The sequence below is a fragment of the Diprion similis genome, chromosome 3, assembly GCF_021155765.1.
Source record: "Diprion similis isolate iyDipSimi1 chromosome 3, iyDipSimi1.1, whole genome shotgun sequence".
NCBI classification, from domain to species: domain Eukaryota; kingdom Metazoa; phylum Arthropoda; class Insecta; order Hymenoptera; family Diprionidae; genus Diprion; species Diprion similis.
The window spans coordinates 2,279,821-2,305,943 of NC_060107.1; the positions used below are offsets into that span (position 1 = coordinate 2,279,821).

Consider the following 26,123-nt stretch of genomic DNA (forward strand, 5'->3'; position numbering starts at 1 on the left):
AATATTTATTTCCTAAAATTCCATTTAAAGTGAGTTGCAAGAAAAATTGTTACCCGAAGTATGTTCAATGTATACTTCGATAATTGTCTCTAAGTTAATTATACATTAGAAATACATTATTATACGAAATTACTTGTAAGGCAGAAGAAAAACGAGAAAAAAAAAAAAACACAAGAAAAGTGAAAGAAATTATAAATTTATAAGTGCATTTAGATTATATTACAGTTAATCATCTTTACGATAATAGACCTTTTCCAATCAGATGTCCAAGTATCAAATATATAAAATCAATACTTCTCTGATGGAAAATTTCAATATTCTCAAAACTTGATTTCGCTTTTTAAATTTTCTAAAATACATGCTGCATACGTTTTTTTTTTATAGAAATTTAATATTTTGAAACATTGAAATGTTTTTTTGTAACTTGTAGACTCAACCGTATTTCAATTTTTATGAAAAGTAAATCGTTTCGAGAGAGAACGATATTTAGAAAAGATTTTTGTAACGAACTATGTGCAACTATGTGTATATTATTAGAAAAGGTTTGTTATTGAGAAGATGTAAAGAAATAAGTGCCTACAGGCAGGTGATTAAATTGACAAAATTATATTTCTTAAGACAACTGTTGGTTTCGAAATTGATTGAAATTATAACCATGTGCAATTTTTCATAAGAATTATGGATGACATGCAGCAATAGATGCCTTTAGCATCAAATAACTTGTAATCATGTGTGTAACGCAAGCATATTATTCTATAATAATTCCAAACGAAAAACCAGAGGAAAAATATTTACAAAAGAATGAGAAAAAAGAATTATTTGAGCATTGCTAATAATAAGAAATAATAATTTGCATTCATCTCATGTACCTGCTTCGAAACTCAAATTGCCTTAATGACAATTATAATAAAAATGTAAATATAGACAATACATTTGCAATTTCGGGAAAAGAGAAAGAAAAAAAAATTAATAAGAACCTAAGATACGATATGATATACATATATGTGTTATGCTCAGTAAAAAAGGAATCACTGTCCTTCAATATGTGTAGGCACATGTTGAGTTTATAATGCCCATATGTAATAATGTATCCACCGAATTTATGCGTAGTAATAGGCTAAATAATTTCTTTCACAGAGTGGCAGCTAAAAATGACGACTGGTTCTGTAGTCCTATAATCTTAGAAAATAAAACACAAATTTGTGTGTTGATTCTATACATACAATAAAATTCTTTACATCCGTATACCTATATTATATATAATGCTTATACCTGTATCCTCTTTCATCGCCCTAAGAACCTTAGCGTCTAATTAAAGGCTTATTGAGCGACTAACTGTATCCAATTTTTCGAGGACAACTCGATTAGTTTATTACAATTATTATATATTCACTTTTATACAGCTTTATTCGTTTTTACTACACATATCTCTACATAATATTATCACGTACCACATGAAGCTGTATATTCTTAAGAGTCTTACAAGCCAGTGAATGAACGGTAATTCAATTTTTACAGAAAACTTGTAAGTATACTTTACATTTACTTTGTCTAATTTACAGTTATCGATATCAATGAAAAGATACTACATTTTTTTTTTTAATTTTGCACACATGTATAAATTCATTCCACAAGCTTGAATTCACATGAATTGAGATTGGTTTAGACTTAGATGAAAAGTTTGAAACGAGCATTTTGTTTTTGGCAAAACTACTGCATTTGATACATTCTCATGATGTATTAGCCAAGTGAATGAATATACATGTATTGGGTAAACAGTTTACAATTAGAACAAAATATACATGATGTCAATAAATATGTGTTTATATATATATATATATACATGTGTATATATATGTAAATTTACACTTGATTATTTTAGATAGAATTGATAACATCTAAATATATCGCAGCAGACATTTATATCTCATTGTCAATTAAAGTTAATTACTGACATGCAACAATGTCGTGGATTGAGGCAAAGCTAATCATTCCTAATGACTCTAATATTGAGAATATATCATCACGAGCGTCGATTCATTGAGTAATCGATGTTTGATATACATTTGTATGTTGCGTGTAAAATGAAAAATTTTCGTAGGAGCTTAAAAAATGAGAACAATGAATGATTGAACCGAGAGAGAGCATTGGATCAAAATATTTTTATTCGGAGGTAAGTTTCGATGTCACGTTTAGTTATTACTAATGAGTACCTGAATATTAGGCAAATGAAAGTATGAGATTCAATGACGGTTAAACTTTAGTTATTGAATATTACAATTTACTTTGTGAATTAATTAGATAAGCCATGAACGAGTTCATTAATTGCCTTATTCATTTCAGAGTATTATTACTATCACATAATGCTATGTTTAGATCTTGTTTTGTGGATAGAATTAAACTCGCATGATCAGAATTATTGCCTGCAACAACTATTCAGTAAATGGTAAACAATCTTTCTTTTTTGTATACGTATGTCGTCACGTTAAAGATACAAAGTTACTGGAACATTGATGATGATGATGGAGAATATCTAGGGAATCCTATATTTAAGTAACGTTTTTGTATCACATTTGTAATTTAGTCGTTAACTAAATATCAAGAGTAATCCAAATTTTAACAAACTAGTTAAAATCAAATGTAAATTCCATACCGATTTTATTTAATTGAGAATGATTTCAAGAATATACTGTATTGTAGTCGTGGTACATAAATACGTGAAACATAAAGGAACCTCAAAATCAGTAAACTCAATATCATCTTGAATCGAGTAATGGCACAATTGGACAGTCTAAAATCTTTCAATATTGGTCAATGGCAATATTATCTGCATACCTAACATGGAATATAGATGTTCTTTTTTAAGCCTGTAATTAAAAACGTTGTAATAAAATCATACTTTTACGTTACATAATTCCGGTAAACAATGTGTGTATCAACATCAACTGTTTGTACATCTGGCAAAAAAGTTAATTAAATGCAGACTTGGAGAATCGAAGAGAGGTGTTGGTATTCTCAAATCTATAAGAACGAGCACAAAACCCGTATTTCATGATGCCTGTAATATCGTACATGGTCGTAAGAATTTTTCCAGGCTGCGTAGGGAAAGAGACCAATTAAATTCGGATTTAAATTTTCTTCGAAAATGTGCCGTTTGAGTATAGGGCAAACGTTATACATATTTATCGAATAAATAAAATAATAATTACAATTTTCCTATAACGAAATTCTAACATGTTCACCAGTAAAAAGAGTTTTGAAGAAATTCTGTGGTCGATCTGTATAGCGAGGAAGCACTCTGACGTAGACCAGTAAAGAGCGACACGACGCCGTCCTTTTCTTCCTCCCGTTCATCCTCTTCTGGCAAATATTCAGGCAGTTCTTCAGAATCTCCAGCCTCTGTATTTACCTGTCAAATTAACAATTCATCAAGTGGTAACAAGCACTCGCGCCACTTATTTCGTAATCGATACTAACTCCCAAAACCAGGAGTGGTAAAGCAACTGAACTGGCAGTGTGGCTTCTAAACTTAAACGTTCAAAAGCGAAGTGACTATGAGATTGATACTTGCAGTTAGAATATCCTTATTTCTGGAGCTATACAAACGTTCGATTTAAATGGCAAAGAACAAGGTCTGGAAGAATTCCATGGTTCAATTGAAGATATCTGGGGCTCACACCTTATTCGTTACCCTAACTCCAGGTACATGTTTGCACAATTCAATGAATGTACAACATACAAAGAAGACACAAAAGTATGTCATCAACAGCATCATAAAAGGGATGCATAGCTTAATATTCAACATCCAAGGTGAGTACACTGCCATTTTTTCAGTGTTCATTTCAAGTAGTGATATTCTCGATCATCCACAGAGTTGATAAGATCTGACTGAAAAACTTACCAACTTAACTAAAAATTCCTGATTGTATTTATTCCTCGTGACTAGCCTAGCCTCCATATTCTCAGTGTTGTTTTGAATAATTTCAGCAATTTGTCGAGCTGTAAGGCTACTCAGAGTTCGCATAGTAACTCGCTGATGTTCGACGTCAACAACGAGCGATATCAGACCGTCAATTCGTATCAAAGTAGCTTCTAATTCAGCTCGAGTTTCCTAATAAGAAACAAATGTTGTCTCTGTTAGATCTGAAGGTAGCATATTTATTCAAATAGAAACCCCAACCAAGATCAAGTTTTAAGACGTCTTCTAAACTATGTACCGGGAGCAGTCCGTGTACGTGGAGAACGATGACATGAGTTTGAAGTTTCTTAGGCTCAATGATTCTCCTGCATCGACTGTGCAGGTTGTAGATAGGTGGTTTTAGTCGTTCAACATCGTCCTTGATGCACCGAGCCTGTTTAGCGAGCTTCGGATCGTTCTCAGCGTGTTTGTTAATAACAGAGTCGAGTGCCTCTCTGACACCAAAAGTGGAGGTTATGTGGCTGTAGTTTTCAACGTTTTTAACGAATATCTCAAGGGTGTCAAGTGCGAGTTTGACAACCTCCGTATCGGGCATTTCGAGGACATAAGCTAGGTAGGAGAGGACGGTTTTATCCTGTGTGAAGAGAAAAAAAAAATAGAAAAAGATTAGATGATCAGCATATCGGAATGAGACAGGCGTTGAATAGTCGAAACATAGTGAAAATGATGTAATCTCACTTTCAGCATAGTGTCGTGATTGGAAAAATTCTCGGCCAATTTTTTATACGTCTCGATAGTTTCCCTTAATTGATCTTTGTCCACCAAATCATCCATCTTCGATTGTCGCCCCAGCTGCTGCACCAAATATTGACATTTACAACTGCTTACGAACTTGCAGTCACTCCGCTGCAAGCTGCGGCAGGCAGCTCGACTCACAATCAGCGCGGCCCAACCACGGCGCAACGCTCTTGCTCACAACACACCAAATTCCAAAACCACGGACTGAGAATGGATCGGTGGCACACAATTCGCAGGTGGGAGATACGTCATCACGGTCGACCACGACCACGGCCAACTCACCCGCAATTCAGGCGTCCGAAACAAAACAAAAGACTAAACCATTACCCAAAAACCACTACTGATCTATACATAATTCGAATTCGAATCTCAAAACAAAAGCAAAACACGAAACAATTACCCAAGAATCACCACCGTCACTACTTTCTACTGTTTCAAATTATTTCAGTGGCTTGAATTCCAAAACAAAAGACAAAACCGTTACCCATAAACCACCACTATCTGTATCCATTTAAATTCGAATTTATTGAGATCACAGCTGGAATCATGATGAAAGGCTGGAATAGTTATAAAGCAACAATTATTATTCAGCCGTCAATAGAAGCTGTAACCTCGATCGGGGGCTTATTGGGCCCATTCTCCATATTCTCGTAAATGTTCTACATCCAACCCCCGCGAGGGGTTCTCGCCTTCAACACACTGACGTCCTGTATTGACACACGGATCGACTACCTCGAACTTGTTTACGAGAACAAAGTTGACAGTTTTGATGGCAATATAGAATATCTATTCGAGGGTTCAAAATATGACAGAACTGGCCACTTCACTTTGAGGTTAACCGAATTTACTACTGTTTTTTGCTTATCGAATAATAATTCAAGCTCTTTAAATGGATTGTTATATGTCAAGCATCACGTTATCGTCATGTTGCAGACTACTGTGCTCCACGTCCAACGACTTGTGGGCGTATTGGGTGACAAGGGAAACTACTTTGCTCGAATACAGGCTGACCCATGTCTCCCAGAGACAAATACACCGCATGTTTAAAAATATCCAAAACTCTGTAGAGTCGACAATGGAGTACGACCCACTTCACGCAGCGCTGCACAAAATTAGCACATTCTTTTTGCAAAGAGATATATTTTTTCATATAATTGCCAAAAGTCATTCCATTTACTGCGAAGACTACAGCGTAAAACGTATGTCGAATAATCTCTCTCTACTGTATGAAAATTAAAAGAAGACACAAATCAAATATTTGCTACTTGATTTTCAGTTAAATTTCAGATAGTACCAGATTTGATAAAGAAAAGGCTTGTCGATCTTCAAGAGGGCGTTGCAATAATATTTTGTTCAAGATGGAAAGAGCTCATCAAATCTTTATTCAAGTCTCTCCTATCGAGAGATAAAGTTAATCTGGAGAAAGGATGCCTGACAAACATGATAAAGTCGGATCCTCGTTTGAACTTTATCCACCAAAGAATAGAGCTGCGATTGATGAAAGGGGGGCAGATCGGAAAAAGTAGAATAACCGTCAATAATATAGATTCGGAAGTTTATGATTTTCCGCTGTGTATGAGCCATTTACACTTCACACTACGACGGCTTCACAGACTCAGTCACAATGCTCGTTTCTACTATAGCCTCTTTTTGAAAGACAGTGGTATGACTGTCGACGAATCTCTAGTATTCTGGAGACTTGAATACTCGCAGCCTCACACATGTACTTGCTCATGTTCTCACAACTGGAAATCTGATACTCGTAGATTCACTTATAGTATCAGGCATTTGTATGGGCTCGAAGGTTCTCGCAAAAATTACAACACTCCAAATTGCAGTGTCATTTGTGTAGGTTCAAAATTCTATATTTTTCTAGTACTGATAAATTTCAGCCACATCATTCCACAGAGCTTAAAATGACAAATTTTTTTGAAAATAGATGTTTTGACTAAAGTCTCAACACTCTAAAACTATCGAGCTTTAGGAAATGATTTTTTATTCACGCAACTGAAATATCGTAGAATTTTCACTATTGGTTATTGCTTCATTTTTATCTTAATATTTTTCAGAACAATACAAGTGGGCCAAGATACGAGGGCGGTTGTCCTTTCAAAAGCTTTGACAGAGACAAGTTGAAAGAGCTACTGAAACGTGTTATGAAGCAAAGTAACACGGACTCATATCTGGATACTTTTTCGAAACAGAAACCGGAAGTTGCTTGCGCATCTTTCTTAAAATTACAACGCATGAAAAACATTGACAACACATTTATTAACAGTCCGGTACAGTATTATCAGCTAATGAAAGAATACGATTGAATTTATCTCTTGTTTTTAGCAATGAATGAAGACCGAATACCGAAGCATTGTTCAAAGTTTTATTGTTTCGTTTCATCTTTCGTTTGTTTGCTAATACATAATTTTGGTGAACCGATCAAATTGTTTATAAATCTTCCACTAAAATATCGTATATGTCTACATATACCCATCTATCAATGTATTCACAAAATGAAATTTGTAAATAAATTTTATATTATACATTATTGAATCTCAATTACTTTAGCTAAAACATCGATTCGAACAATATTTCAATTTGTTATGTAATGAAACACAGGCGTCAATTGAGTTAATGAAATATTTTCAAGCCAGCTCAAAAATAATAAGTTATTGAATTTGCCTAGTATTTAAACTACTTTGCAAATTGTTGTAGACCATTTTGAACAACTTCTCTATTGACACCATTGCGAACCAAAATTGATTTTACTCCGACTTTTGTTAAATCCTTGATGTTTCGATCCTCATCGTCAAAAAATAGCATATCAGCTAGATTGATGCCAGAATTTTTTTGGATTCTGTAAGAGTATGGAAAGACGAAAGTTAATAGCTATTTCTACAGTGTTTGAAGGATGATATTTAGTCTGATAAAAAATATGAAAGTCTGATCTATATCTCACTTTGAAAAATGTGTTACTTTACAACCAGGATAAATTTCCTTGTATGTGAAATACTTATCCCAGCCGAAAAGCTTCAGCAGTTGATTGGCCCCCTGAATTTCTGTGGTACGCGATGCTACTCCTAGTTCATAACCGTCCTTTACCAGCTCCTTTAGAACCTCTGGTACTTCAGGGTAGTATTTAATTGTATGATTTTGAGCGTCTACTACTTTGTCACCTTTTCTAGATAGGAACAGATGCGTAATTTACTATCAACAGAAAAGGCTTGGTTACAGCTGACTGTAAAAATTGCAAGGAAATATTTTCGAATCCTGCAGTAAGTACAAACCCTTTCCTGAAGGGAGGCGTTACATGAGTGTCGACCCAGAACGGCCATAACGTATAATCTGAAAACATATATTTTAAACCTTTACAATTCTTCAAACATGATTGACAGTGCAGAGGATGTGAATAGCAGATATCTCAAGAGTCATTCGTGACATTCATGACAGGCAGATGTGTACAAAATTTGTGTTTGCTAATAAATCACAGAATGTTTTTCATTCGTCGAAGAATGTTGAACACTCAAATCCCAGGAATCAAAGCACAAGTTTAATCACGTACACTGAGAAGAAGAATGTCTTGTGATGAATTGATGATTCTTCTAATTTATGGCGTATATCTAACCTAAGTCAAAAACGATTACTCGAGGCCTTTTATCAGTCGACATTTTTACGAATATACAAGTCCCAAAAGTGTCACCAGAGCAATACTAAGTAACTGAAAGGTGGGACTAAATTATACACAAAACGAATCGATGACACTCTGATAACTGTGATACAAAGGGTTAAATTCAGACAACAAATCAAGCAAATGCGACAATCCACTAGAGTCGAAACCAGCCGGTCAAGCAGCTACATCTGTTACAAATTTGCGCGCCAAATTTGAATGATACGAATGTATCGTTATTCAATGACACTGGTTTAAGGAGTTGGCTTTTCAGAATTAGTGTATATTTTTTATATAATATTTTACTAAATCTGGAAAAGTCATAAAGATGCGAATTAGCCATTTTTCGTGTAAACAAGTATCGTTACGGTAACGTTACTAACTTCATCCTCATACAGAACTCCATTGTAAACAAACACCTGCATGCTTGATCGACACTTTTTCTTTCAGCAAAAATTCCAATGAATTTCTTCTCTAATGTTAGGAATAACTATCTATCCGCTTAGTGTAACGTGCTACGCCATCGCGAAAGCGATAAAAACTAATTTCTGCGAACTTTTTCATTTGATTACAGTTAACCTGTTTGGCACAATCAGTTACACATAACAATAAAAACGACCTGATAATCTTACCTTCAATATTTGCAGACTTTTCGATTGTCTGATGTCCACAGCTTGCCCCTTCCCTGCGGCAATTTGTGTATCAATTACCGAATGTTAAGTTTGGGACAATGCACTGATATCAGCAAACCACACGACACAGCCGGATCACTGGAGCTTCGACGCTTCGACTTCGAAATTTCGAACGCGAATGAGTCCTGCTATTAACGTCACGTGAAACTCGCGCAAATTTCAAAGAGGGCGCCCTGGTCGATTTCGACGTTGACGCGCGTATATATCTGCAAATATTGAAGTCCAGGTATTTCAAACGCAAAAAAGATCTCAACGGCCCTATTCAACACGCAATTCTGAACAAAAACACTCCAACACATTTTCATTTGACGTAGAAATAAAGAAATGGCACGAATTCTACAAAGTCGTAATAAAAAAATTCGTAGAATTCATGCCATTTCTTTATTTCTGCGTTAAATGAAAATGTATTGGAGTGTTTTTGTTCATAATTGCGTACCGAATGGGACTGTTTTTTTTAAAGCCCTTTTTCGCGTTTGCGATACGTGAACTTTGATGCTTGGAGAAATTTACGTAAAAGTCGAAATCGACCAGGGCACCACCTTGATACGTAACTGCGTTCGATTGCAATGGAATTTTCGCGGGCTCCGAGCAGCTGCAGGCTACTTTAGAGCAATCTTTTGACTAATATAACCTCGATCGTAGTATGATAAGAAGCGGCCTGATAATCATCTGTTACTTGACTTAAAAGCATTGCTCAAAGCAACAATCAAGCGAGCCTAATGCTTACCGGATTGCCGTCCCGAAGGGCGTGCGGCGTAATCATAACATCACAGCGTTATGCAGTAAGGAATCTGATTGGTCGGGAACATTCAAATGAATGAAACTCGCGCCAATTAAGAGCGCACTAATTTAAACCCATAAATATTCGGAGAAACCTCAGAAACGTATAAGAGATCGAATATGTAAAAGCGCACTGTTAGGCTAGGTATGTATATCTATTTATTTGTATCATTATTTATATTATGTACAAAGTTGGGCTTATTTGTAAGTTGGGCGTAATGGGTAATTGTATTTTTACTTCATTTCATATTATTTTTTTTCCTTTTTACTTCTTTCTTTCATTTATATATATATACATTTATATATTATCATAGTTACACCAAAAAATTTCATAGTCACAAATGTATACGTATATATACATATATTTATTTATATATGTAGTATACATATATAGTATGTAACTAATGCATTGTGATTAATTTTATATTCCAATTATTTTAAGTAGTATACATAGCTATTCCGTTTAATTTTGTTTTGAATTAATTTGAATACCATGTTATAAGGTAGTAATGTTGATGTACAATAATAGCCCATATAACATTCGTACACACTTCACTTTATATAAAGCAATATTAAACAAAGGTATAAAAATATGTTTTCTCAACGACAGTGGCCGTCTTTTCACCAGAGTTTCGAGTTCTTTTCGTACATGAAGACATCACGTAGATTCATAACAGTTCTTTTTTTATTTCTAGTCCACCGGTTATTTGTAGAAAAACAAATTCCACGGTAAAACTTTTGAAATTAAATATCCTAATAATCGATGGAAAATCTATACCAATGCATGGAAGAAAAGCACACTTCTCATTTAAAAATTCTTAAAAAAGTCGAAGTTCATGAAATATAAAGCAATGGATAAAAATAACTTGAGCCATTTGAAATTAAATCTTTTCAAATACCATCTTATTACTTTAGACAATATAGCTTTCCATTGCCTCGCATCGATATGCTCTTACTCTAGTGGAAACACAGTCAGTGATTTTGTAGCCATGTAAATAGGACTGTTTGTGATCGTTACTTCACATTGTTACATTTGTTATTTTCATTGTATTTATTTATTTATTTATTTTTTTTCTAAATAGTTTTTTCTACGTTTTTTAGGATATCTGTCAAAACGAACCATAGATTAGAGAATATGTATATCATTCTACGAGTAGATTCCGAACTTTATACCTCATCTTATTTGGGTTTACAATCAAGTTCAAAATACCCACAAACTTTGTAATATCAACAAACATAATGAATAGATAGTAAGCTACTGTGAAATAATTAAAAATATAACTTGATTTAATTGGTAAATACACTTTTCGTATATTATGATACAATGTACCCATGAAATGATATTATTAAGTTTCAATAATAACAAAATGTGTGTCAATGATTTAACTTGTCTACATATTACGAATTATTATTATATCAATTTTTAATTGGATTTTGTTTTGTTTTCCTTTCTTTCTCTTTCACTTTCTCTTTCTTTGTTTCTCTCAATTCTAATATCCACGAATAACGATGAATGGCTCACCAAAGGCTGGCCAAATTTTGACTCTTGTTCGATGAAAAACTGAATTAGGATAAACTTAAACTAGTAAATCATGTTAAGCATTCCCTGCTTCGAAATACTCTAATTTTACTCGTTTTATCTAACGTAAAATTATGGTTATTTTACAGAAACATCATAATCACAGATTACATTTTAATATAGTTGAATTATTTAAATCCACACCCACATATTAATTTCTTCTCTTTTGTTTTCATTGTTTGATGAAATTCGGTTTGTTACACGTCAAAGTTATCTGACGCTGATAAACATACCATTCTCTTTTTTTTCTCTCAATTCAACTCTCGTTCATTTGCTCTACCTCTTTCTCTTTCTCATTCCCCCTGATTTGGCTAAACTATGATGAATTTGTTCATACGTTAATATATAAATATGTAACTTTAGTCTACAAATATACAATACATAATTTAGAGAAAGAAAAAGCGTGATTTCATTCACTCTGTCATATTGTATGGATTTTGTGACCACATCATTTATCTATTTTAAAGCAAAATAAACTTTGATTCACAGCTACACAAAAGGTTTTATGTCTTTTCAACTATTAATGAGTCGTTCAAAAAATTTGATCTAAAGCATTTTTTTTCTTTAATCGTATCAAGCTATTGTCCACTTACGTAATGACGCAGTACAAAATATTTACGATATGAAACTCGATAATTCGAGTAACGTTCACTTTACAAATAAACTTCAGTATCGCTCAAACTCTCAGAAATCTCAGAATTAAATTAAAGTACACAAAAATATTATAGATTTTCTATTCATGGTATAAATATTAATCAACATTTCTTGACACAGTTCGACTTGATTCAACGAAAACGAAAGTTACAAAAATCAGTCATTTCTCAGCTGCGAGTAAATATTTCTTTCTCTAGTTTGCAAAATGGCTCAATTGATTTTGCGCGAGAAATTATAATTTTAATATTTTTCAATAATTGTATATAAATGTCATGTAATTTTCATTGAACTTTTTAATCATTCGTTCATTTTACTGTTTATTAGCTGTATCGGAACAAATTCTGTCAGTCTCATTTATTTAATTTAGCAGCGATCATTTTCATTTAATTATGTTTTTGCCCTATCTACTGGTCTTAGATGAAATCAACAGAATATATGATTTAATTTTCACATCAACAATGCACCACTTTTCTAATAACTATATGTGCTTATTCGCAGTAACTCTTTTAATCCCAAACAACTTGAATGCTCATAACATCAGTGGCAAATTAGTTAAATATGAAAACTAGAAACGAGATGTTACTATGAGTAATTAGCCTCAATATATAGCAGATTAGAAGTAATGAAAAATAAGAATTGAACCAATGATAACAGTAATTAATTTTTAATTTTGAAATCTGTCATTTTACATAGTATAATAAACAAACGTCGTAAGATCACATATTATAATACACATTTTCATAGTACTTAAAAAATCAGACTTTTAAGGCCTGGAGCCTATGAAATAGTACATTATATAGTTTTTTGTTTTGTGTTTCTCAGGAGGGGTGAGGTGCTATATCCTAATCACAGTTTGAGCCAGTTGATGATTGAATTAAGAACTGCCAGCCACAATATCGATCAAGATAGTACTGTCGTTTTGAATAGTAACAAGTTAATTATGCACAAAAAAGAAAGAGAGAGAAAAAAAAAACAAACAGAATATAAAAGATTAATCAAAACCAAATCTCGTGCTACGTCATAAATTGCGGCAAGCCATCCTACGTTGAACACAATCAAATTACCATCATTCCTCATGTTTTGAAATATATTTTCATTAAAATCAAATTTTCGTACAAGTAATTTCATCGGACACAATGTTTTTTTTTTCTTCTTCTTCTTCTTTTTTTTTTTTATCTTTTTTGTCAAACTTTTCATCCCATATTCCTAGTTATTCAAAGTACGAGAATCCCGCGTGAAAGAAGAAAAACATAAATAAAAATAAACTAGAAAGACTTTGCGTTCCACTGAAAAACACTGTATGTACAGGTATGAAAGGGGGAAAAAAAAAACGACCAAAAGAATAAGCGGGAAAAAAAAAATGCAGAGCCAGCTTTATAGGATGAAAACAACGTTGTCGGTAAAAAGTTTTTTGTCAACTTTTTTAGTTAATTAAGCGTACACACATGCACATGCACACACATACACACACACGCACACGCAGGCACGCTCACGCCCACACATAGTTAGAATGTTATTTAATTTATGATTAAACAACAAGTTTAATTATTTATTTATTCATTCTTAATCAATTACTTTACGCATAAACCAGCCTTTATTATTATACAACTCGCTGCTTCGTCTTCTTTTTTTTCTTCTTCTTGTTCTTCTTCTTTATGTTACTTTTTTCTTATCGCTTCTTTTTGTTGTGTTAATGTGGGTGTGGTAGTATATATACATATAAATATATACATATATATATATATATATATATATATATATATATATATATATATATATATATATATATATATATATATATATATATATATATTTATGTATATATATATACACATACATACTAATATATATTTATATTTGTGTGTAAACGACCCAAAAGATATCTTACGTGGTTTTTTTTTTCTCTTGTTTTTTCATCTAATAATTAGTATTATATGAATAAAAACTGGGCCAAAGCTGAGGGACCTATTTTCTTTTCCTCTTTTTATACTAAATCGCCTACAGCACCAAAATATGAAACTCAAATAACTAATATATCAATCAGTTTTCACCTGACTATTAATTTAGTTACAACTCTCAATCTACGATTGTTGTAGGCGCGAACAATTGTTTGAAATATAAAAAAATTAAAAGGCAGCATAGCTTGTTAAACTTAAAATATCAATTACATACAATAGTAATTCATTTTATGCAGGAGATTGTTTTTTCTTGTATTTGTTTCTTTGTTGTTGTTGTTGTTTGTTGTTTGTTTTTCACCATTATTGTTTGTTTGTGTTTGTGTTTTTTTTTTTTTTTCAATCTTTCAGCATCCATTACCTTAATTCTGCATGCATATCAGTAACAAATATATCATATGCGCTCTTAACTATTATATTATGTAGTTACATATAATTATGTATAACATCTAAAGCCAAGCTCCTGTAATATACACAACACTTGAGGCACTTATTTGTGTGCTCAAATACCATTTTCGTGACATCTTTTTTTGTAATCTTTTTTCGTTTTCTTCTTCTTTTTATATCATTACCATTATCAATATTATTATTAATATTATTATTATTATTATTACTGTTGTTGTTGTTGTTATTATTATTATTATTATTATTATTATTATTATTAGTATTGGTATAATTATTATGTTACTTGCTAAAGCATAAATCTACGTCGTCTGATATTCTTTCATTTTTTATTATGAATTTCTTCAACAATATATCATTAGAAAATAAAACAGTGCCGCAATAAGGGTCTGTAACGGCAGTAAAGTTACCATGATATATTCGAAATTGTTTAGAATTACAATTTTCATGTTCGAGATAAAGAAAAAAAGAAACTACTTTCCAGAATGTCCATAACAAGTAATATCGAGCTGAGATATAAATAATTCCTCGCATGAGACACCAATTATAATGCCCATAGTAGCAAGTAACAATTACTTTTCATATCCGTCACAAAAGTTCAACTCGTTCAGCGCCAAAACATCCTAGCATCCCAAATTAACAAAGAATTTCGTTTTTTTAAAAGACACGAATGGTTTTGATGTCGATCTTCTTCTTATTTCATCAAATTTTTACATTATTAGTGATAAATTTTATTGGAATAGATCAAATTTCTTTTTAAGGTGGGAAAAAGATGCGCTGTAGTAAAATAATTTCAATATACTAACCATTGAAGTAGAAATAAAATTTTACTAGGAAATATTTACAACGAAAAAAAAAACAAGTAATAATGGTTGAATGGATGCTAAAAGGGGATAATTTCTATTTATATGTATATATATGTCGGTGTCAATGTCAATCTGGTTAGTTGAAATTTTTTTTATAACTAAATGAGCAAAGAAAATTGCTGTAAGCAGTAAAGAATTGTATCGCTGACATTCTGGAAATTACAAGATCTTTTTCCTCTTTTATTTCAACGCGGCAGAAGAACATTGGAATATGAAGAGAAAGAAAAAACAAAAAAAAAAGGAAAACTAAAATTCTGTAAAGTTAAACCGCTTAAAATATGGCTTCCTACTTTGAACAGAACAACAAATGTCGAGAAGGCAAATTGCTAGCGAATATGAAATTGAAGATTGTCCCCATATGGAATAGAAATATGAATCACTCAAAATTGTTACAGAAAGACTGAAGATCGGCCAAAGTTATATGTTCTAAAATATACAAGCTGCACACAAGTGTCAAGGTTTGGCACGAAGGTAGTGAACATTTTCTTGTTACAATCCGAAAATTTGTGAAAAGAAGTAAATCAATTTTCCAAATAAATACATTAATATGTTGTGTTAACGCAAGATTTTTTTTGTTTTTTAATTTCAACTAATGTATACCTCCAAAATCACAGAACCAAAGTACCGACGACACTCTCCTACACAGTGTATTATCCTGTCAGCAATTATTATTATTATTATTTTCTTAAATTTTAAGGGAAAAATTACTGTTTCCTTGAATACTTGGTTTTTGTTTTTTTTTTTTTGTTTTTTTGCCTTTTTTTGGGCTGTTTTAATTTTTTTGTATTTTTTTTCCTTTAGTATTATGGTTTTTCTTCTCGTTTATCATTTGTCGTTTATCGATGCCACAATTAGTATAATATAGGCAAAGTCACTGTATACAATGTAAAAAGTTCGTTTCTCTGTTTTCTTATAATCTTTTCTTTGTTATTTGTTTTTCTGTGCCTACCAAACTCGCTTCAAGATTAAAGCGGTTGGCAAACGACCCGTCGAACCCATTTTTCAGGTGCATGTAACTGCTAATTATTGAAATTGATTGCAGTGAAATCTGTAAGAGCATATACAACTGTATAAATGAATCATCGAATGAAATTAAAGCAAAAGGAAGGGGGAAAAAAAAAAAAAAAAATGAAAGTTGCAAATTTACCACAGATTGACTCAACAAATGATTTTAAAGACACATTAGACTAACAATTGTCATATGTCCAAGAAAATAAAGTTCTACTTACATATCGGCCTTACATATTTCCATCCTTCTCATCTGTTTTGTGTTTTGTACAACGTAGTTCTCGGCAATGTTGTGCTACTTGAGCATAGCTCGGCCTGGTGAGATCCTGATGAGGAAAAATAAACAAAATTCGTATTAGTATTACGCGTTTGGTAGGAAAAAAATTTTTTAATTTGTACAAACGATCGCGACAAATACATTTACAAATAGCAAATTTTCAATTTAATCATTGATCAACGAACGAAATTTGTTGGGTAATCGAATTAATAGCTTACTATAAGAGAGCTCGACGTCACTCCTGATTGTATCTGGTTACTCTGGTGCGTAGAAGAGACGTCGCAGCTGCAGCTGGCTGCCGTTTCAACATCCTCCGTCGCGTGTGGATTTGTACTAATAGCCTCATCCACGCCGTTCACCATGTTTGAGTCATCAGTCTTTACAGATCTGTCAGCGGTGTGTTACAGTAATATAGGACTTTACCAGGAAGACGTGCATATACGAAGTGTAACAACGAAGTAAGTCGAAACAAGAAAGAAAGAAAAAAAAAAAATTCAACAGATAAAAAAAAATAAGAGGCAAAAAAAAAAAGAAAAAACTTTGTGCATTACAAAAAAAGCATGCACAATAATTGCGGAGTTCGGCAATCCCGCGTGTATGTCTACACAATAAATAACGTTTCTTTTATAATTTTTCTAATAGTAGCAAAGATTTGTTCTTCTTCTATAGGGAATGGGTCTTGCAAGGTTGCAACACACACGGTTAACAAACCAGTATACACATCATTTATTTACTTTCATTGACAATGAATCTACCTATAGTCACGATCAAATAATAATGAACCATGCTTTCTGTTTTTTTTTATTGTATTTTTTTTTTTTTTTTTTTTTTTTTTTTTTTTTACGTGTCGAAAATTACAGCTTAATAATTATTGATATTAAAAACTAAAACTTTAATCAAAATGCCTTTAAAAGTAACTTGAAACCGAACAATTAATAATAACATTAATACACTAATAATAATATTAATAATAATAATAAGAATAATAATAACAATAATAATAATATTAAAGAACCCTGAATATTAATAGTAGTCCTCAAGTATTGTTCATGTGTAGCAGCAGTACAGGCACTTGACACCCAATCTGCATAGGAGAAGAAACCTGTGCGTTGTGCCGCCACGTGGTACCGAATGCTTTCTCGCATACATTCGTACATTTTTTCTGTCGTTTTTTTTTTTTTAATTTTTAATTTTTTTGTGACATCTATGTCATATTATTAATTTAATATTAATATATGTATAACCATCGCGTCATTTATATACGTTTAGCAGTGGATGTTTGTTGTCGACGATCTTGTATAAAAAGTAATGGGGAAGAAAGAGCGAGAAAAAGAAAGGAAGAAAAAAAAAAAAAAAAAACAAGGTTGTTTAAATATTTTTATACTTAGTATGATGTAATTGTTTAGAGAAATTACTTGCCATTTATTTTCTTTTTGTCATTTGTTAGTCTGGAATTAGGAACAATCACAGTGTGCACACCTGTTATCAGGTGTGCAATATGTTTACTTCGATTGGACAAAAAACTTGCTTTTACGAGTGTCACCATCCGTGATATTGTACATAACTACCGTTACAGGAAAAAAGAACAAAACGTAAAACAATATAATAAAATAACGTAACGAAACCGGGAAGTAATTCTGAGAATCGAACAGAAAGGAAGGGGGGGAAAAAAAAAAAAGAAAACCAAGGAGTAAAGAAAAAGAATAATATTGACGACGACAACAGTGAGAATTTTCAAAGACAAATTAGATATTTTAATTAAGAATGGCAAATCAATAAAACCGGACACGCAGCATATCTAATATTTAACCGACACATAGGGGCAGTAGAGCAGCAACAGTGGAATCACTTTTAAGAGTCGTGCAGAAACGCTTTTTTTACGTCTCAATTTCTTTTGTTTTCCATTTTTCACTAATTTTTTGCATCCGTATATGTGTAACGTGTACGTGTTTGCTGTGTTTACTGCACGTTCCATTATTCAGTGTATATGGAGGATATATATATATATGTATATAAATATGTGGTACATTCAACGCATCCACCATATCAGCATGTAGTAGCACATAACACAGCCAAAGAAAACATTTAACACAACTCAGCATAGCCTCAGCCTCCAACTATGTGCTTGTAACTACACTTATATATATTTTTCCCTTTCGTCTCTGCCTTAGTGAGTGTATTAACATACATATATACATATTAGAGAATATATATATATACGTGAATGTGTATATGTAGATATGTATATGTGCTTACATACATGTTTGTTAAATTTTTTCTTCGATTATCATTGTAAAAGAAGAAAAAAAGAAGAAAAAAAAAACAACAAGGGGTGGGGGAGAAACTATCAAAAGCAATCAAAAGTAAAATTACCAATAATAATATTAATAATAATAATAATAATAATAATAATAGCAATAATTTCGTAAAGAATACTCTGAAAATTAACTTAAATTGATAGTTGCATTCCGTAGAAAGAGAGAGAGAGAAAGAGAGTGAGAGAGAAAGACAGAGAGTACGAGAAAGAGGGAAGATCGAGAGTGTGAGGGAGCGAGTGAGTAAGAGAAATATATTCATGTATAGACATAAACACATGCATTGCATACATACATAAATCGTATACAGAGAGCGGAGAGGTATACACTTACATATGCATGAATGCACGTGCCGAGCGTGTAATTACTGTGTAAGAATAAAGCGCACTCACTTATCGGGAGATGACGGGGGAGTAAGAGTGATCGTGCTGAGAGCGATGTCTGTAGAGTCAGTGTTGCTGGCAGAGGAATTGGAGTTTGAGACTGTGGAGGTGGTGGGTGCTCCCAACGATGTGCCAGAATTGGCGACAGCCTCTAAGGTACCAGACGATGAGGGGCCACCTGTGCTTGACCCAGGACTTGCTGACCTGCTGCTGTTGCTGGTCTGCTGTTGTTGTTGTTGTTGTTGATGTTGTTGCTCCTGTTGCTGTTGAGCGACACCCCCCGCTGTCGGCTCTTTATCTTTTGTGCTTTTCAGCTTGGCAGTACCTTTGACAACGTCTGAAAGCCTGTTCTCCCAGTGAGATTGCAAACTATCGGTTGTGGCGGTCTCCGTTGAGGCGGTATGCAGCTTGGCAGGATCGGCATCCAAACCAGGAAGTGGTGGGAAGGCTGTTGCTTCCAAGTCAAATTGTACGCCACGATTGTATTGCGAATTGTTAGCTATATTGGACTCTCTTATCGACGGAAGCGGGCTACTGTTCACTTTTGACATTGCATCTTGGTCTTTGGGCCTGCGATGTGTACGATGGCGGGGAAACTGAATAGGCGAATCCATTGCCTGAGCATCGTTCTCCATCAATGCCTTGACATGACTGCCGCCACTGCTGCTGCTGCTGCTGTTTCCGCTGCTGCTACTACTGAACTGAGGAGGCTCTCCTCCCGACAACGTTGTTGCATGGGAAGAGTGGAACTTTGTGCCAGTCTGATAGGAAGATGAGGATGTCGGCTTCATTGGTGGCAAGCTTAACGAAGAAGCTGATGTGCTCGTGCTAGATACCATGGGACCCCCTCCTCCACCCCCTCCTCCTCCACTACTTCCACTTCCACCTCCACCTCCTCCTCCACCACTACCAGCACCAGCACCAGCACCAGCACCAGCACCAGCACCAGCACCAGTACCAGCAGCACCACCACCACCACCACCTCCTCCTCCTCCTCCTGCTCCTCCTCCCCCACCGCTGCTGCTGCTGCTTCCTCCTCCTCCTCCTCCTCCTCCGCCACTTATCAGAGGATGGCTAGATCGGCCTGTGGAGCCCATTCCTCCTCCACCTCCACTGTCCATTAAACCTCCTCTCTCAGATCCATTCCTTTGTTTATTTCTACAGAAATCGAATTATTATATTACACGACCAATGATTAACAAAACTTCTATGAAAAAACGACAAAGTTTTAATTTAAGGACTAAACGCAGTTTGCCAGACTATAGCAATCCGACAGTTGAAAAACTAACTCAATTTCGATTACCTGTTTCTAGGAGCGAATCTTGTGTTATGTGGTTTGAATGAACCATGTGGCGCCATTCCGTTCATTGTAAATACACTCATATCAATATAAGCGGTGGGACTGCCATGGGTCCAAGGTATCATACCAGCAGGATAAAATGGTTGGTGCTAAAAACAAGGATGCAATATTATAGTACTCTCAAATTGATGTTATAGACGACTATGAAGGGTTTTTTTTTTGCAAAATCCACATATTCCACGATCACTTCAGAGATATGAATGTTCAATTCACCAAGAATCTTGCAATCGGTTTGTCCGAACTCATATGTGCTCGCGATTGTCCATCAAAACAGTAGCTCCTGATATTTTCTCGAAGTGTTGAGTCAAAAATTTTGATACTTACATAGATAACTGGATTCGCATACGGTGGCATAGTCGTTTGCGGCATTGCATTGCCGTTTGTTGCGTACAGAAATCGCTGTTGGCCAGGGGGGTAGTTGGTTGGATCATAAACTGGCGGAGGAGGAGGAGTAGTTCGATATCCATTTTTAATCCCAGCAATGCCAGTAACTGCTGGGATAGGTAGCCTGTTCATTGGTTTAGCTTTGATACGAGCCATAATAGGCTTTCCCTGTGTCGAATAAAAGAAACTTCAATACCGTTTCATCTATTTCAGAGGTATACATGCAGTGTGACAAACGTTGTCATTCGTTTATACATACATGAAATACGTTAATATGAATTCAATACGAAGAAGATAATTACCTGAAATTCTCGAACCTCTTCACGTAAAAACCTATAAGCCTTTTGAGCATCTTCGTCGGATTCAAAAGTCACGTACCAGGAGCTATTATGTGCAAACTCACATGAAATGAGTCTAGGACATCCCTCTCCTGAGAATAAATTCTGAAATAATCATACTACATGTCAAATATCATATTCAATTCAAGTAGAGAATGGAGAATAATTGAATGATTGTAAGAGTGAAGAAAAACAAAAAAAATAATTGATAAACAAAAGTGTTCAACGGAGAAGAAGTATTCAACAACATCAAGTGAAATTTAATTGGATATGAATAGTGTGCCTACAAAGTAGTGCACCAACAGATATAAAAATAATAAATCGAAAACTTTTTGTTTGTTTGACGAACCAAGGTTTCCCTGTTTAAATGTTATAAGCACCCACAAAAAGTGCTTTCCACGTGTTTATATTTATGAAAAAGGTAATATTCTTGGTAAAACTCTATATGATACTGACGACATTGAGATATTTTCTAGACACACGAGCAATCAATAATTAAAAGTTCATTCATAAAAATCAATTATTTTAATCGCGGCACTCGCAATTGTTTGTATCAGATGAAGTAACATTTACTCACGTGCCGTAACTACTATATTAAAAAAAATTGTGTGATGAATTGTGATGTTTTATAATGAAACGCATAAAAAAATAAAAAATAAAATCATTGTAGCACACAATCTAACAACTTAATTTGATGCATCCGTAAACTCAGCGATTAATTATTAGATAGCCTTTCATATTTGTGTGCTCAGCTGTGAATCATCGTGAAAAATTGATCCTTCTATTCGAAAAGATGTGTCTAAAAAGAATTTTGTCAAAATATTCTATCACATAACAATCCAAACAACAGATAAAAAAAAAATTAATCCAAGCTTACCTTAACGTCGTCTAGTGGAGTACTGTCTGGTATTTCGCGAAGAATAACGATACACCGTTTATGATTGGGTCTTACTTTCTGCCCTTCTTCGTCCACCTGGACATTAGGAGACTCTCTCAGCACCTCCGTTATCAGTTTGATATCTTTAGTTAGCTTCTTGACTTGGTTAAAATTTGCTACTGTCCATATTGGTACATACTGATCGTTATCCATTTGAGATAATAAATATGTATCATTGGCTAGGTTCTCTCTGAAAAATTAAGAAATTATTTAGCCATATTGATGCGGTACTTTTTCTTTTTTCTATTCATAGAACAGTACATGCGTTACTTCGATATGATAATCAGTTAGTAGTAACTATAATTCAGCAATTCGAGGCCTCAGTGTGCTTTATTGTAATCCATCATACAGAAATACAAGGTCACTGTATTGTAACGCTGTATGAGTTTCAATAACAAATCGTTTGCAGTGTAGATAAAAATTTTATCGCCTTTTTTATTACGTGCATATACACCATACTGTATTCAGTTTTGTAGAACACATTTTCTGTTAAATAGAAATAAATTTATGTACAAAATGCCATAACGCTTTGTTATTATTTATTTAATAGCAGTTTGAAGTTACGAGCACAAAAGAAATTTACCAAATTTACTAAAAATACAAAAGTTAAATTGTATGATGCAATTTTTTAATCGTCTTGCAATGATTCTAAAGAGCCAATTTACAGATACCTTGAAATCAAATTTGAACTGTGCATAGCTAGACACTAAACTGCTACACACAAAATTTGTGCTTTTGAAGTATATAGTAAGAGAAAATAATCAGATAAGAATTTGAAGAGATCAATATTGATGAAATATTAGTGTAAACGAACATTTTGATGTTCAAAAGTTAATGATGGTGAGTTCATTGCTTATTTGTTCATGCATATGTGATGGCTTTAATTCAAAGCAAATAAGTGTTCGCGCCATGGGCCTCGTGAGGCAGAAACGATCAGTTGACCCATAATATTTTCAACTTGAAATGTGTTGAGTAAACATGGCGCAGACCACTTGGGTTCAAAAGTTTTATAACTAAATGGTGACAGAAACTCATCTGTGATGAACGTATTTTTATCTTCTCACACAGTTGAAGATTAACTGTTCACGAAAAAAAAGTTGGAAGAAAAACGAAACAGTTTGAAAAAAAAAAAAAATACACAAAGTTAATCATCAAAGAAATTATGTAATCACACAAATTGTAAACACGGAAATGTATATATTCTTGATTCTAACAGGTTATCGATCTAATTGTCCTTTTGAAGTAACTAAAACTGATTTTTTTATTCTTATTTGTGGAGCGTTGCTCCAAGTATACTGATCAATCAGGAACTTGAGACTTTTAGCGAACTCCAGGGTTCAAGCAGATGATACAATTATGTGATTCAAGACATCTTGTCTGAAATTCTAAATATTTGATAAATTCACTTACAATTGTAATAGCTATAGCTTAATTTTCCCCATGGTTAGACTTTGATAATAATGCAGTTTTTCAAATTCTGTGAGTTTTAAAATAAACAGCGAATGAATCCATTACATTTTACCAGCATCTTTTTATCAGTTCTAAGAATTCGCGCAAGCAGATATTTAGAGGAAAGAACCAAAGGTCACCCAGGATTTGTATAAATCAGATATCAATAAGTGAATATATCCATTCGAAATGAATAATACGCATATATATATATATATATATATATATATATATATATACGTATGTGAGTGTGAGTGAGTGTATGTATGTGTACATATATGCATGAAGAAAAGAAGAGTAGTTCAACTGCAAAATCTGACGCATAAGTGTTCAGCTCGAATTACAACAAAGCTTTCGAATAACTTTCGCTGACATTTACAATGTAAGCTAGCTTTCCGATATGACAGAAAATTGGACTAAACTGACAAAATATAATATAATGTACGTAGAAAACTCTGATGCGTCATCGTACAGTTTGAAGATGAATTCCTTTCTCGGCGTAACTTTAAAGACGAACTACTACCTGGAGAAGTAGTATTCGAGCTGCGAAGAGAGCATCTGTTTCAATTGGTCAAGAGGTATGCCGGGCATTGAGACGTCGGCGAGCGATCCAACGGAGGCAGAAGCCTCTCCGAGCGCCGTAATGTCAATCGGACTGTAAGCAGCTGCCCCTCCCATGTTCATGGCATGTTGCTGCGCCGGACTTAGGCTGCTAGCACCTGGTTCTAACATCAATTCTGCACTAGGACCTCCGTTCATGACGCTGTAATCTAGGCCGGTTGTACTGTTGGTCGGTGCACCCCCGACTGTACCCAGGGACTCAGGGGTGGTTGGGTATCCCGCCCCTGATGGGAGCTTCCCAATGTCCCCATTCATGTACACGTACCCTGGAACAGCGTAACGAAAATGTCGGATAAACGTTTTGGATGAACCAAGAATAAGAAGAATAATCGGATATTCGAACAAGGCGGTGAACGATTGATGATAATTCTAAAAAAATCATCGGTGAACAGGAGCAGGGTAAAAATTGAGTGAACAGATGCAAGCGTGTGCATGCGGATTGAAAGTATAGTTTTTTGCTCCTGAATATTGTTATGCGTTAGTTGTTGGAGAGTGAAGACTGCCTGGTGAAAATGAACAACCATACTGTAAGTTTATTATAATTGTTGTTTGATAATTGACGGAAAATAATTAATATTCGAATCGTGTAAACGTGTAGTGTCCCGGTGATAGTATTCAAATAAAAAGGTCCCGTAGTTGGAGATGAGAATTTTGAAAAGAGAAGATATGCAATATGTTGGATGTGACTGGCCAAATATAGAGTCGTATTGCGGCTGGGTATTGAAGAATACGAATACACAGTGACAACTGGCTCTAGCCCACTTATGTTTAGTAAGTGTCATTGCTGAAATCACCATTCATTTCGAAACAATCCCGGATTCCATGTGCCTTTATCGATAGGCTGCTCACCAGCCAGCTTCGTTTACTCGTTCCTTCTCGCAACTAGGGACCCCGCGGGCGCACCGCTGCGTGGAGACACGCACCCTATTAGTATGTTTCGACGGTATAATAATCAGGCGAAAACACGCGAATCCGATTATCTACGTCATTCAAATTATAACGTACTGCGACGTTTTATTATTTTAAGAAATCTTACCGAGGAGAAGAATCAACTCAACACAATTTCTCAAGGAAACTACAAAATGGCCGACACAGAAAGGCACATGCCGTAGCTCAATGCATTATGGGTTGCAGGTATGTAGGCTGAAAGTGTCGCCATCTCTTGGCATTATTACCGAACCACGATCGACGACATGCGAAATATGAAATCAGGTTTAGGTATCAACGACTCGGGGGATTTCCACAACACGACAAGAAAATATCGTTATTGCTCGTACTCATCTTTTTTTTGCGTCATGTTTCTCGATTTTTTACCTCCTAACAGGTGACCTTCCCACAAATGCCTATATAATGTCAATCCGTTCAAAATAAATAATCATCTAATTATAACCTTTAGCACGTTGTATTCCCGCGTCGTTTTTACCGGTCGAGAACGAAATCAGTCTCGTCTCTGGCATTTTTAAACTATTAATTAATTAATTAACGTCATCTCGTTCTGCACGAAACTTGCACAAGTATCAAACTTACACTTACGTACACCACACAAAAGGACGTATATTGTTGTTCCTCAGCTAACTGCGAGATACTGAACCCTGCTGGTAGGTGTATGTACCATGCGTATGATACACATACTCTGTCACTCACACACGCTCGCTTATCCAATCTACGTTACTTTTTTTCTAGCATTTGTCAGAAAAAAGAAGAAAAAGGCGCTGGCCAACAGGACGGAAAAATGACGAGTTTTC

The 26,123-nt window shown here is 34.2% G+C and overlaps 4 protein-coding genes across 4 annotated transcripts; 1 reads left to right on the forward strand and 3 right to left on the reverse strand.

Moving 5' to 3' along the window:
- Positions 1-1,368: 1,368 nt before the first annotated feature.
- Positions 1,369-5,058, reverse strand: LOC124404900. The gene is made up of 4 exons (XM_046879386.1): positions 4,658-5,058; positions 4,218-4,553; positions 3,902-4,111; positions 1,369-3,409 (listed from the first exon to the last, which is right to left on the reverse strand). Exons 1-4 carry the CDS (start codon positions 4,751-4,753, stop codon positions 3,239-3,241), a joined length of 813 nt encoding a protein of 270 aa, XP_046735342.1. The 5' UTR covers positions 4,754-5,058; the 3' UTR covers positions 1,369-3,238.
- A 138-nt stretch (positions 5,059-5,196) lies between these two features.
- Positions 5,197-7,035, forward strand: LOC124404899 (DNA primase large subunit-like). Its single transcript, XM_046879384.1, has 4 exons — positions 5,197-5,550; positions 5,651-5,916; positions 5,994-6,565; positions 6,787-7,035. Exons 1-4 carry the CDS (start codon positions 5,372-5,374, stop codon positions 7,033-7,035), a joined length of 1,266 nt encoding a protein of 421 aa, XP_046735340.1. The 5' UTR covers positions 5,197-5,371.
- On the reverse strand, positions 6,970-8,505 carry LOC124404901 (magnesium-dependent phosphatase 1-like). Its single transcript, XM_046879387.1, has 4 exons — positions 8,337-8,505; positions 7,999-8,056; positions 7,671-7,892; positions 6,970-7,568 (listed from the first exon to the last, which is right to left on the reverse strand). The coding sequence occupies exons 1-4, from the start codon at positions 8,377-8,379 to the stop codon at positions 7,406-7,408; spliced, it is 486 nt and encodes a 161-aa protein (XP_046735343.1). The 5' UTR covers positions 8,380-8,505; the 3' UTR covers positions 6,970-7,405.
- Positions 8,506-14,049: 5,544 nt separating this feature from the next.
- LOC124404904 (la-related protein Larp4B) lies at positions 14,050-25,949 on the reverse strand. The gene is made up of 11 exons (XM_046879390.1): positions 25,769-25,949; positions 24,281-24,644; positions 22,249-22,498; positions 21,336-21,476; positions 20,974-21,201; positions 20,593-20,738; positions 20,350-20,447; positions 19,299-20,139; positions 16,810-16,978; positions 16,536-16,640; positions 14,050-16,354 (listed from the first exon to the last, which is right to left on the reverse strand). Exons 1-10 carry the CDS (start codon positions 25,833-25,835, stop codon positions 16,545-16,547), a joined length of 2,400 nt encoding a protein of 799 aa, XP_046735346.1. The 5' UTR covers positions 25,836-25,949; the 3' UTR covers positions 14,050-16,354; positions 16,536-16,544.
- Between the last annotated feature and the right edge of the window lie 174 nt (positions 25,950-26,123).